Consider the following 13,122-nt stretch of genomic DNA (forward strand, 5'->3'; position numbering starts at 1 on the left):
TTGGCGAACGTCACTGGTGCGGTGAGCGCGCACGGGCTCTGCACGGGCAAGAGCGTAGGGACGCGCTGTGGGTGTCGTCACTCCGACGGGGGGGGTCGGGGGGCTGCGGCTCCGTCAGCGGGACGGGCAGCTGAGGATCTGACTGTGGGACATGTGGACAGGGCAACTGACAACCCTTTATTTTATAAGAACATCCACCCTTAGCATCAGCTCCTCGCAGCAGGGAGCACAGAGCAGGCCTCAGCCTGATATTAACTTCAAAAGAACAAGGGTATCTCCACTCCTGATCTCCCACAATCCTCAGACCTACAGCTGCTCCAGCAGCGTCAAGTCCATGATCTTCACTGCAAAGGTTCACTCTGAACTGCTTGAGGACAGAAGTCCCAGAAAAACTTACATAAACTAAATAGATCTGAGGCTATCCTTAGAAAAGGAAGTCTGTTCTGTTTCAGTCTTTTGGGAATCTTCATCCAAACGTCGCTTCGAGTCTTGGAGGAGTCCTTAGGGTCCTCCTGCCACCCTGGTGCGGCAAAACTTCATCAGGTGGCGATGAGCAGACTGATGGGACTACACTGAGGAATCCTGCCTCGTGGTCCTGAGGTAATCCTGTATGCATGTAACAAGAGATGCATTCTGTGGGAAGGCTGCCTGCTTCAGACATGAGTCCAGGTACAAAGGGAAGGGCCTGAAAGAGAAAAGAGCACTGCAGCCATAAGATCCGTGACGTTCCCTCACAACAGTCTTACTGTACTGGGAAGCTCACTCCTCCTGCTCTGCACAAAGGCCCCAGTTCTGACCCCAGCTCTTACTCTCCCATTATGAAATCACAGACCTAGGCTTTAGCTCAGTGTCTGCTCTTTTGTAGAGCATCTCAGTGCAAAGCTCCTCAGGTTTTACACTAAGACAGTGGAGATTTAGGTGAGATATTAGAAGGAAGTTTTTCACCCAGAGGGTGGTGACACATAGGAACAGATTGCCCAAGGAGACTGTGGATGCCCCATCCCTGGAGGCATTCAAGGCCAGGCTGGATGTGGCTCTGGGCAGCCTGGTCTGGTGGCTGGCAACCCTGCATATAGCAGGGGGGTTGAAACTAAATGATCTGTGAGGTCCTTTTCAACCCAGGCCACTCTATGACTCTATATGATTCATTTAAGCTGCAGGCACAGGCTAGGAGGAGCTGAGTTAAACTGTTCACAGAGTTTAGAATGCAGGCTGCACTGCCAGAGCTCATGTGACCTCTTAACATCCCACGTGCCCCACTACACATCTTCCTTGCCTTTCCTGCTGCCTGTCTTCCACAGGAGGGCTCTCCAAGTACTTCTGCCAGTAAACAGCAGCCTCTTGTTTTCGATTCAGTTTCCACAGGACTTGCACCAGGTAGAAGGCAGCAGTTGGGTCATCTGCAAGACACAATGCTGGATTCAGACTTTAGCAGAGAAAGAGCAGACCCCCTGTACTGCTGCAGTGTTGGAAAAGAAGCTTAGCTACCAGATGCAGGAGCAACATGAGGACAGCTGGCATAACAGGGGAGGAAACTTTGCTGTCTGTGTCACAGTCTCTAATTAACCTTGGGGCTGGTAGCCAGGATGGAAGCCAAGGCAGATGGCATCAGTCCTGCTGCACAGCCAGCCACTCCTCTGTTTGGACATGAGTTGGGGTTTTCCTTGCAAACACATTTGCAGCTCCAGTGCACGGCACTGGCTGGGAGGGAATCTTGGTCAGGACTGGGTCAGGACTAAGACTCAGACCCCTACAGTATCTCAGCACTGTTGGAACACTGAGCAGCAGAGGTTTGCAGAGGTCACCCCAGAGCATTCAGAGCATGCTGCTCGACACCCTTCACTCTGAAAGGCCTCCACACTCATCCTCTGGGCTGCCAGGTGTACCTTTCTTGGATGAAGCAAGACTTCAGCTATCTAGCTATTTTGTTCTAGGAAAGCAGACCTTCTCTGGGAGGAAGCTGACTGTACTGGGAATGGGAAGAACTGAAAACTTTCAGGCTGCCTCAGGGCAGTAGTCATGATCAGCATTCTGATGCATTCATCAAGCTATAGCTAGTAGTGAGCTCACCAAGCTTCAGAGGAGCACCTCAGATATGTAACGTGCTAGTAGCCCTTGACATTTGAATAAGCATGACCTAAATCATGACATCTTTCTGCTGAAGTTATTAAAGCAATACAGGAAAAAAAAAGAAGTGAAAATTCTCTGTTCCTCATCAAAATAAGCCTCTTACCTGGTGAGATCTGCAAGCCATGCTGGAAATCGAGCAAGGCTTCCTTGTGCTTTTCCTGCTCCAAAAACTGCATACCTCGCCCAATCAGAGAAAGCAACCTGATCTTCTGGAGAACCTTCACTTCTGGCAGGAGACTCTCTGTCACAGAAAGACAAAAGTTAATGGTAAAAGCAGGTGAGATCTGCTTGGGCTGCTCATCTTCCAGCTCCCTTGCTGCATGCACAGAGTCAGGATTGCTGCCAGTCTGGGAAAGGCCAGGAAACACCAGAGGGTAAGGCCAAAAAACACCAAGAGCTTGGTATGTTACATGCCTGCAGTGTAACAGTAACTGCAGCAGTAGCTTAGCCTTTGCTCACTCATCTGCAAAACCCATACAAATCTTTTCCCTGAAATCCAGTACTGAGAAGCTTCCCAGTTCACAATCTGTTTAACTGTCACCTATCTAAGAAAGAAGAAAGCAGAGCCAAGGCCAAATCCTGCTCCAACAAAACCAGCCAGTCCCTTCAGTGTGGCACAGAGCTCAGCACACTGCAACAAACACTTCCTGCCAAAGGTGGCACAGGAGATGCAACCTTCGCCTTTTACATGCCACTGCCAAGCATGCGGATGCAGACAGCCAGACACAGGACCCACACAGTGCCTACCTGCTGGTTCAACACCATGCCCACAAGGCTGAAATCGCAAGAGCTCACTGAGGCACCTGCAAAGTGGTAGAACGGAGGAACTTCAGTGCCATGCCTGGGCTAGAAAGTCAGCTGTAAGCTGTCACACCAGCCCCCACGCTGACCTGTGCTCTGCTCACATCAGGCATTACAGCCTGCTAGATAGGCTGCTTCTCAAAGCACAACACTGTTACCTGCTGAACTGCATTAGGGCCTCCTTGCTCTTGCCCAGCTTGGTCCACACCCAGCCCTGGTGGAGGTACGCAGCTGCTCTCCACATGAGGCAGCACAGACTCTCTCTCTTTTGTGCTGGCAGCCCACCAGCCAGCCCAGCCTCCAGTGATGCACACACTGGCCGTTCCAGCTTCTCCTCAATTTGTACTATCTGTGGGATCAGGTTAGTTGTCCGGCTGATGACCTCATCACACACTGTTAATGAATCTTGATGTCTTCCATCCTGCTCCAAGGCAGATGCTGCTTCCAGGAACACCTCGGGGATCCTAGGAAGAAGTGAGTCACCATCTAGGGGTACCTGGTGAGCAAAAGTGATGGCAGTGCTAAGACACAGCCAAGCAAAAGGACCATACTTATTGGGAACCCAGAGCTGCTGCCCAGCAAAGCTCAGACCCATGCCCACAGCCATTGGAGCCTGCTTCAGAGAGCAGGTGTCACGCAGCAACAGCTCAGCTGTCAAGACAAAGCCATACTCCTAAAGCAAAGGGTATCCAAAACCAGGCCAACAGCTGCCCCCTAAAAGAGGGAGCTGTTTCTTCAGACAGCAGTGGCAAGCAGTCTCTTGTGTGAATCCAAAGACAGACAGGCCAGAGTTACCGAACCCCAGTCAGTTTCCTCCATATCTCACATTGGACACTGGAGCCTGGTGTCAAGCTGTGGAGTCTGGGCCAAGGCCTCATCTACCAAGTCACCAAGATACCTGCCTGTTGCTGTAGTCCCTCCTGAAGCAGAGCCAGAAAATCCAGGTAATGTTCCACTGCATCAGCCACCCTGCAGAAGCAGGACAAGTGTTGGAAAGAACATGGTGAGCCCAAGAAGTGCCAGGTTAAACTGAACTGTCAGCCTGCAGGTGCTCCCTGCACTGTACTTGCTACTCAATACCTACAACTTTAGCAGAGCTACAACAGCAGTACTGGACTGGATGACTACCAGGAACACAAAAAAAGAAAAAGACCACCACAGATCCCAAAGAAATAGAATGTTTCAAGCTGTCTAGAAGCGTTTGTTACCTCCCATCCTGGAGACACCTTTGTGCCAACAGGTACTTCACTTCAGAGGGTTGGCGATGGTGAAGGAGAGAAACCAATATTGGTGTATTGACAAGGAGATCTACTCGGATTAAGAAGTATGGACTAGAGGAAGTAGTTGATGGAGGGTTTCTTTCCAGAGCCTGCAAAACAGGAACAAAATATATTAACAGCACAACCCTGGCCAAGTCCCAAGCAGCTGCAATCACTACTTATTTCTGGCATTTGCAGATGTACCCAGAAAGGAGAAGTAATGCATCCCATATGCACAGTGTTGTCACTCACTATATCACAGCCATCTTCAGGAAAAGGAAGAGCAAGACAAGATCACAGAGAGACAGGCAGATTCATACACTTCACACAGCATCAGGAGATATATAATACCACTCACCCAGAGCACACTATGCCCCAGCTTTTCAGTCGAAGGTGCTCTGAGTTGTCTGAAACAGCATTACCCCTTGCAACCACAGATCTGGTTAGACCAGATCTTGGGACATTAGTAATAGGAGATTGCTCTCCACGTATGTGATGCATTTCAGACAGCTGAAGAGCCAGTTCAGTGTTTATGGCTGTGACTCACTCCTCCCAGGCAGATCAAGGTTGCTATGACTGACTAACGTACACCTCACAGCCACAACCTGCCTTGTAAGGCCTCTTTACTAGGCACTTAATTAAGAGACTGAACCCTCTGACACTAGAAAATAGCCTCTTTTCCCAAGCCATTGAAGATCTGAACCAGAGATCTTGTCACATCCAACAGCTGGGTGCTGAAGCAGAAACTCCTGACCAAGCTGGGTTCCTTCCTGCTCACTGATGCATCCAGAGAAGCAATTGCTGAAGGTAGTGGATTTCTACTTTAGAGAACCCCTTGGAAAGCAGAAGCATGCTTGAAAGTCCATGCAGGCTCTTGAGACAAAAAAAAAAAAAAAATAGCCAGCAGAACTACAGGAAGTAGACATACCTCATAGAGTAGAGACAGGGCCTGCAGCTCCGCATCTGTCTCCCCCAGCTCCTGGTACACTGCTGCTGTGTGAAACAGGGCAGGATGGCACTTGAAGTCTATCTGGAGGGCCCGCTTCAGGTGCTGAAGTGCTGTCTGGGGCTTGCCCTAAGGAGGTGGGAAGAGGTGTATGCTACAAGGACACCTTACTGACATCTTTACAATCCTGCTTTGCTTTTCCAGTGAGAAGCAATGCTTCTCCTCTAAGCAAAGGCTCATACAAGTTAGCCCACCAACTCACAAACACCTCTCTGCACTGCCAAGCTCCCTCACAGCACTCATCCCATCCCTGCAAGGCAGCACACTCATATCAGTGGTCCAAAGCACTTCAGACTCCCTCCCTGGAACCGTTTTTTCTAAGCTTAACTTTCCACATCAATCTTTTATACTCAGACAAAAGCCTTGCCTGTATTTTGAGGCTGCCAAGGAGGCTGGAGCAACAAGGGAAAATTCTGCTTGAAACCTTGTCATCTTTTAGCAGACTAGGACCATGCAGAGGCAGCATGCACATTAGCCTGTGCTTCCCCAGCCTGCTCTGGGCTGCTTTCCCTTTCCAACAGAGGGGAGGTGAGGCTTGGTCATTACCATTCTCTGAGCACAACAGCCGAGGCAGACGTAGATCTGGGCCAGGACCTTCTTGGAGCAGAATCCTCCTGCAGCCTCCTGGAGAAGGGAAAGGGAGGTGGACAGGTTCCCTGCCTCCAGCTCTTGCAACCCTAGGACAGATCCAATATCTCAACTCTTCGGATTCCCTTCTCATTCAGCCTTTCCCTCAAGCATGCATATGTAGACGCTGCTCCCACAGCCTCACACAAAGGAAGCAATCCCATGGGTCCAGAAGGAATAATAGACTCACAAAAAGTCAGGCACCCAAAGACATACAAAAGAAAGCCCCTGATAGCCTTCCATTTTATACAAGGTCTCTGTGGATGGCACATTGGTGAGATATTGCTGGGGAACCAGGAGGAACCCTGAGCTGATGGCAAAGATAAGCAAGGTGTAGCCAGGATGTCAGGACTGAAGAGAGGTGTAAGAAACGGGAATAACAAACAAACAAACAAACAAACAAACAAAAACCAAAAAACCAACACCTCATTGAGAAACAGAGATGTTCAGGGAATTGAGAATAATAAGCTGTTACTGTTGTGGTTCTAGAGTAGGGCCACAGGACCCAGAGATCCCCCATGAGGAACGGGGAAGGGGGGGGCTGGAAGAGCCCAGGGAGGGCTCTGCCCCATTGGAATGAAAGTAGTGTGCAAACTGCAATGGGACACTGGTAGAGAAATCCTACCAAGCTGAGTGAGAAGGAATTGCCTCTGATTGCAAAGCTGAACAAACGAGAACAGGTGGGTGCCAACCATGGATACACAACTACAGACTGATGGTAAACTTCAAACAGCTTGAAGTGAGTAAGGGATGGCCAGGGTGCACTGGTGCTCAATATTCCAAGAAGCCCATAAATCTACACTGGGACAAAGGATACTAGTTTTAATATCTCATATAGTGTTTACTGTATTGGAGGCAAAAGGGGGACATTGGTTCTCACCCCAAAGATTATCGAAATACCAAGCCATCCCGGTAGAGCAGGATGATGTAGAAATAACTGTAACTAATATTGTCAACCCAGTATCTTTCCTTAGCAGAACTCCCCAGAGAATCAGGATAACACGACTGCTTTGTAACAACTGAAGCTGCACATTCCAGCTGCTCGGTCGGACCTGAAGGACGAACCCTTAGAGGATGCAGAATACACCTGGTTAACCAACAGCTGCAGTTTTATGAGACAAGGAGACTGTAAGGCAGGACATGCAGTAACTGCTACTGACCAGGTAATCAAAGCACAACCACCAGCTGTGGGGACTTCCCCTCAGAAGGCTGAAATAACTGCCTTGACAAGAGCCTTAATTATATAGACAGATGCCAAATATGTGTTTGGGGTGCCACACGCTCATAGTACCATCTGAAAAGAGCAAGGATTGCTCACACACAAGAAAAACAGCATGATGTAAATCTACTAATAGCTACTATATGTTGGACATCAGAAACATAACACTGCACAGGAAACAGAAAATAAGATGATAGATCAGATGGCAGAACAGGCAGTTGAAGAAGGCTTCAATTCCAGACGGTAAACTTAAAATCTCTGAACCCAAGTCAAAACCTGTAAGATATTCTAAAGAGAACAGGAGTCTAATTAATGATTTAGAAGGGAAGAGAGCAAGGTGACAGATGGGTGCACACCCAGATGGACACAATGTTATGCCCTTTTGTGTTTTATGGAAATTGGTTATATGGGAAGATAAGAGAATATATTGGGCAAACCAACACTCCAAAGTACAATCCCAGTACCAGGAACAGGGCACAAGTGGGCCTCAAGGGAAAGGGCCTCCCAGGGCAACAATGGCAAATTGATTTCACAGAACTCCCAAGAAAAGGGGGGTATCGCTGTATGAAAATTTCTGTAACCTTAGAAACAATTGAAGATGCTGCTGCAGATGCCTGATGGACAATCCAAGAGGAGGTATCCTGTTTATTCAAAGTTGCATTGCAACATGAAGTAGGCAGGGATAACACCGATTGGGGAATGGTTTTCTCTGGACTATGGGATAAACTTGCTAGTTGCCAAATTTAGGATGACTAAAACAGCTTTTCTTAGTCTGCATCACCTTGCTACTCTTGGTGTGTTTTACTTGTGTTGTTATAAGATGCTCTTTGTGTCTGTGCCAGGATACCAGAAGGGAATATGAGGTATGGGAGAGGCATGAGCTAAGACAAAAGGTAGAGAGCGGGGCTTATTTCAGGACATGTCAAGAAAGAATAAAATGATCTAGCAGGTGGAAGCCCTGCTAGATTAAAGGGGGGAATTGAATAGTGAAAAAGGACCCCATAGTAGATGAAAAGGAAACACTTTGCTACAGAAAGGGAAAGGGGGCCTCACTAAGGCAAAGAGTAGTTACAGATAGATAGTTTATGTTAATGGGGGCCCAGAGAGGGGGAATTGCAGACACTAAGTTTGAGAAAACAAGGGGATGAAGGCCATGAAGATAAGGGTGGAACAGCCCAAGAACAGTGTGGTGATTAGATGTTCACAGAGCAAGCTGGAACCAGTTTGGGGGTCGCCCCTCCCACAGGGTTGAAAGTTTACAGCGAGGAAGACAATGAGCCTTCACGAGGAAGATGATGAGCCTTCATCCCACAACCACCCCCACAACTCACTACAGACGCACAAGGGGGGAGGGACTGCAAGCTAATGGGGTCTCAGGAATGTAATGAATATGTATCCAAATTCCTGCAAACTATTGATTATGTATTAGTTCAGCCTATATCTGTTGCACACTTTCTCCTAACGGTGTGCAAGTGAGGTGGAGCTATCCCCCTTGCACCAGGGTGTATGCACATCACTCACTAAACATACCTGCTTTATAACTACTTTGTGGTTATGGAGTTTGATTCCGCAAGTCACCACACACCAAGCTAACATACAAGACAGGCTGAAGGGAGAGAGGCTTAGCAGGGAGAAAAATCAGAGAAATACATTGGATATTGAATAGCAATGCCTAGGCCTAAAAACTGAGTCCAGGCTCTCTTCCAAAGGAAGAGAAAAGCCCAATGACTGGCATGCTTAGGAAGAGCAACCAAAAAAACAGCAGTGGGTGAGTGGGAGGAGGGACAACTGAGCAAGGGAGGGAGTGGCAGGGGTGGCCAGCTCCTTCACACAAACCTTGCAAGAAGGCAACTGCAGTGCACAGGGTCTCCTTCAAGTCCTCAGTGCTCTGTACGAGGGAAATGGAGGCCTCCTCAGCAGGTGCTCTCCATGCCTTGAGAAGGGTGAGGAGCTCATTCTTCTCTCCACTGCAGGGAGCTCTCCCTGGATCCTGTGAACATGCAAAGGAGAGAAGGCAGGGAATGCTGAGGAGAAACAGGAAAAACAGACACCAGGGCACTGGGATACAGAACACCTACTAAACCATCCCCAGTGTCCTATGTAGGGGAGCAAGGTCCTTCCATCTCCTCCCTTTAACTACAGCCCACTCACAGCAATTCCTGCCTGTCCCTGGGCAGCACCTCTCCACATCAGCATGAGGTGTAGCTAGAGGGACTCCCAGCAAGGCAGGCCTGAGTGCTGTCTGAAGGCATTTGCCCCTTCTTATCAGCAAGAAGAGCTCTTTGCCTTGTTACTGACAGCTTCCTCTGTAGAAACTGCAAGTCTACTGGCAGCCCTCATCACCTGCCTGGTGCCCCAAGGTCCAGGATCTCTGAGATCCATTAACACATTGGGGCTCTTTCGAGTAAACTCGGATGCTAGGGAGAGATGACTGGGAAAGACTGTTTCAGATCTGCAAATGCTATGGAAACATATGCAGAGTAGGCTTTATGACAAACACAATATTTGTGTCAGCTCTGGATCCCTTAGCAAACTGGCAGGTATTTATTTTGGTCTGCACAAATATAGGTACAGCACACACTGATGACTTAGAAACTCACAGTGACAGCAAGAAAGTGAAATATAAGCCCAGGCTAAATGGGGCTCCTGGCAGCAGCAAACAAGTCAGACACTTCCCTTTGAGGCAAAGCACACAAACTGGCTAATGCCCACCCACAGCTGCCTTGGCTGCAAATGACGTGACTTGCCCAAAAAAGCTTCAAGTGCCAGCTGCAGAGCGAAGCAGGCTACAAGAGTTGCAGGAGGCAAGGGGTAACCTGCTTAAGAAATCCCCAAGACTAAGGGGAGATGGCTAATTCACACTTCAGAGCTGTAGGGGTGGCACAACAAACGCTCTGGCACACAGCAGTGAAGGAGTTGCTCAGCATACATCCATGCCCAAATACCTCAGATCTGCTTAGGAGCCGAAAGAGGTCAGTGATGCTCTGCAGGCAGTTGGCTGCCAGCCACCACGCTGCCTGCAAGGCCCCCAGCCGGTGCAAAGGTGACTGTAGTTCCTCAACAGTTACTTCCCGCAACACCTTCTGCCACAGCTCTTCTGTGCTAAGGTCCTGCCCAGAGGTTCCACAAGCCTCCAAAACTGGAGAAAAGATAAGCCAGAAATTAAAACTTATCCAAAATAACGCACCAGAAAGCAGCCATGAAACAACAGGTCAGTACACCTTCTCTCTGTACACCTTCACAATAGGGAAGGGCTGATACTAGTATGGTCTTCTTGGCAGTGAGGGATGGAATGGACTCAACAAGGCTTGCCAGGCTACAGAAGCAGCACTGGAAGCAAACTCTGACAGTGCAGCTAATGGCTTCACACAAGAGAGACACTACACAGCACAGAACTATGGCTCCAACTTTACTGAGCTCTCTTGAAATGATTTGTCCAAGAGCACACACATGCTAACACTGCAGATTTCTCTCCAACTTGCAGCATTTTTTGCTAAGTTTTCTTTGAACCCACCATACCATCATAAAAACACTAATTTGCTAATATCACTATAACTTTCCTAGAGGATTGGCATCTTCTGGAGTGAAAACTATCAGTTCCCTTAAGCTTTTCCCTTTTGCTGCAGGCAAGACAGCCATACAGCTGCACATTATCCACAGCCACATGCAGCTTTACCTCCTCCATCCCTGGCAGAGACAGTCTTCCTTACCCCTGAGAAGCCCATGGCGTATTCCTTCTGCTTCTCCTTTGATGGTGCAGTCAGACGTTCCCATGACAAACAGCAGGGAGTTGTAGAGTACGGTAAGCTCCAGAGGCATTGTGGGGAGGACAGGTGGCAAGCCTGTAATCAAACCCAACGAGACACTGACCTTCTTTTTTACAGCTTGAAGAAAGCCCTACGACTACCCATGCTTTCTGACAACTGAAGTTTCCTGTCAAATATTTTGTTGTTATGGTGAGAATCTACAACTTGAGGACTGCACAAACTAGAGTCACAGCAGATTCTAACTACCTCTCCAGATGCCAGCAATGCCAGAGGAGCCTGCAGAGGAGCCATCTGCTCCTCTGGTATCCAGACACTGCAGCATTCCAGGCCAGAGATCTTACAGCACTTCCAAAAGATCACCAAAAACCCGCCCTCTTCCAGTAGTGATCTAATATCTTGAACAGATCTCCTGCGCTGTCTCTTCCCAGGTGCCTCCACAGCACAACCTACTTGCTCTTCTCCTTAAATCCTCCTAAGAGCATTTCTCTCTCACCAGGTTCTCTCTGTAGCCCACTTGCAGCAAGGAATCAGAGAATCATTTGAGTTGGAAGGGACCCTGAATGGTCACCTGGTTCAGTTCTCCTGCAGTGATCAGGAACAACTGAAACAGGTTAGTCTATTTAGCAATAAGATATATTAATGTAAGGACATGTACTGTAACGCAATGTAATGTAATGTAATGGTGTGTGAACAGCCTTATTTTCTCTTAGTTCTGTTTCGCAAGAAGAACTGGAGTCATAACAGAATACTTCTTTTTGCATGTTACCAGGTGCAAGGATGTTTTCCTCAGATTGGTGTAGTAAGTAAGGGAAATTTGCTAAACTGGGGAAAAACAGCTAAAGGTCAGCCAGAAGTTTCAGTGGTTAAGCTGATGGTGGAAAAATGGGGATAAAGTGGGCATACAACTATCCTAAATACAACTGAGCATGCCCAGAGAGACATCAGCGTATATTAATGAGTTCTTGGAAAAGAATGAAAACGTATGCCAATGTATCGCATAGGTATGCCTTATTAGTTTAAACACACAACTCTGAGAGAGCACACTTGTTTGTCAAGTCGCCCAGTGCATATAGTGAGGAAAAAAGGAATGCTGCTTTCTAGCACCACACTGGAGTTAGAGTGTTTTCTCCTCGGATTTTGGATGACACATCCACAGCTCTGTCAGGTGCTCAGATCCCTCCAGCCTGACTTTAAACATCTCCAGGGATGGAGCATCCACCACCTCTCTGGGCAACCCGTTCCAATGTTTAGCTACTCTCACTGTAAAAAACTTTTTTGTTATACCCAGTCTAAACCTTCGTTTAATTCAAAAGCATTTCCCTTGTCCTATCACAACAGATCCTGCTGAAGTCTGTCTCCTTCTTTCAGTTAGATACTTACAGGCTGCTCTCATGTCTCCCCAGTGCCTTCTCTCCCCCAGGCTGAACAGCCCCAGCCCTTCCTTAGCTCCTCAGCACAGCACGATGACACGCAGCGCCTCTCCTACAACCACTCCCTTACAAGGAGAGGCTGCTTCTCATTTTCCAGACATACCTAAACTCGGTTGCATTGCCTAACGAGCTCAGACAAAGGCCGGGGCTGACCCTTAATCCCTTTGATCAAGGATTAAGGTCAGCTTCAAGGCAGCCGAGAACGCATCACCCTCCTCCCTTCAGCCTGCACCAAGCAACGGGATTCCCAAGGAAGCAGCCTGGGAACGCCAGCGCCCCGCAAGCCCCGGCTCCGGGTCTGCAGCGGGCGGGAGGTCGAAGCAAGGCCGCCCCTCACCCTGCATCCGCAGCAGCAGCTCCCCGAAGGCGCCTCGCAGCCGCCGCGCCGCCGTAGCCGCTCCTCCGTGCGCCGAGCCCCGCGCTGCCTGCAACGGACACGCTCACCCGCTGGCCTCACGCCTGGGCCCACCTTCCCGGGGACAACCGGTACGGGGGGCCGCGCGAGGCAGCCATGGGGACGGAGAGGGGGATGAGGGGAGGGCCTCACCCGCCATCGCCCGGCCAGGGCCTCGCACTCGGCCGCCCATGCCTGCAGGCAGCCCGGCTCCGGGGCCGCCCCGCACCGCAGCCGCTTCATGGCCGCCGCCGCCCGCGCGCCGCTCTCCTCCCGCCTTCCCGCCCTCCTCTCATTGGTTGCCGCTCTCCTTGTCCTCGCCGCCATTGGTCGGGAGATGGCGGTCGCCATAGCAACGGCTGAGCTCTCACCGTAGAAGGGGCGACGGTGGCCGAGGAGGCCCAAACCGCGGCCCGCTTCAAGGTACGGCCTGAGCTTACCCGTGGTTCCAGCTGGAAGGGACCGTTAAAGGTTTCCTAGTCCAGCTCT

The 13,122-nt window shown here is 49.5% G+C and overlaps 1 protein-coding gene across 2 annotated transcripts; it reads right to left on the minus strand.

The window, feature by feature from the left end:
- Positions 1-157: 157 nt before the first annotated feature.
- Positions 158-12,887, minus strand: FANCG (FA complementation group G). Of its 2 annotated transcripts, XM_072359562.1 has the most exons (14): positions 12,787-12,887; positions 12,577-12,664; positions 10,753-10,884; positions 9,988-10,181; positions 8,879-9,032; positions 5,743-5,873; positions 5,119-5,265; positions 4,140-4,300; positions 3,834-3,900; positions 3,090-3,427; positions 2,878-2,933; positions 2,234-2,371; positions 1,266-1,400; positions 432-683 (listed from the first exon to the last, which is right to left on the minus strand). In XM_072359562.1, exons 1-14 carry the CDS (start codon positions 12,874-12,876, stop codon positions 568-570), a joined length of 1,947 nt encoding a protein of 648 aa, XP_072215663.1. In that variant the 5' UTR covers positions 12,877-12,887; the 3' UTR covers positions 432-567. The 2 variants fall into 2 exon arrangements, with proteins under 2 accessions (XP_072215661.1, XP_072215663.1); XM_072359560.1 differs by lacking the exons at positions 12,577-12,664; positions 12,787-12,887 and having other exon boundaries at positions 158-685; positions 1,277-1,400; positions 10,753-10,885.
- Between the last annotated feature and the right edge of the window lie 235 nt (positions 12,888-13,122).

This window comes from Excalfactoria chinensis, chromosome Z, assembly GCF_039878825.1.
Source record: "Excalfactoria chinensis isolate bCotChi1 chromosome Z, bCotChi1.hap2, whole genome shotgun sequence".
NCBI classification, from domain to species: domain Eukaryota; kingdom Metazoa; phylum Chordata; class Aves; order Galliformes; family Phasianidae; genus Excalfactoria; species Excalfactoria chinensis.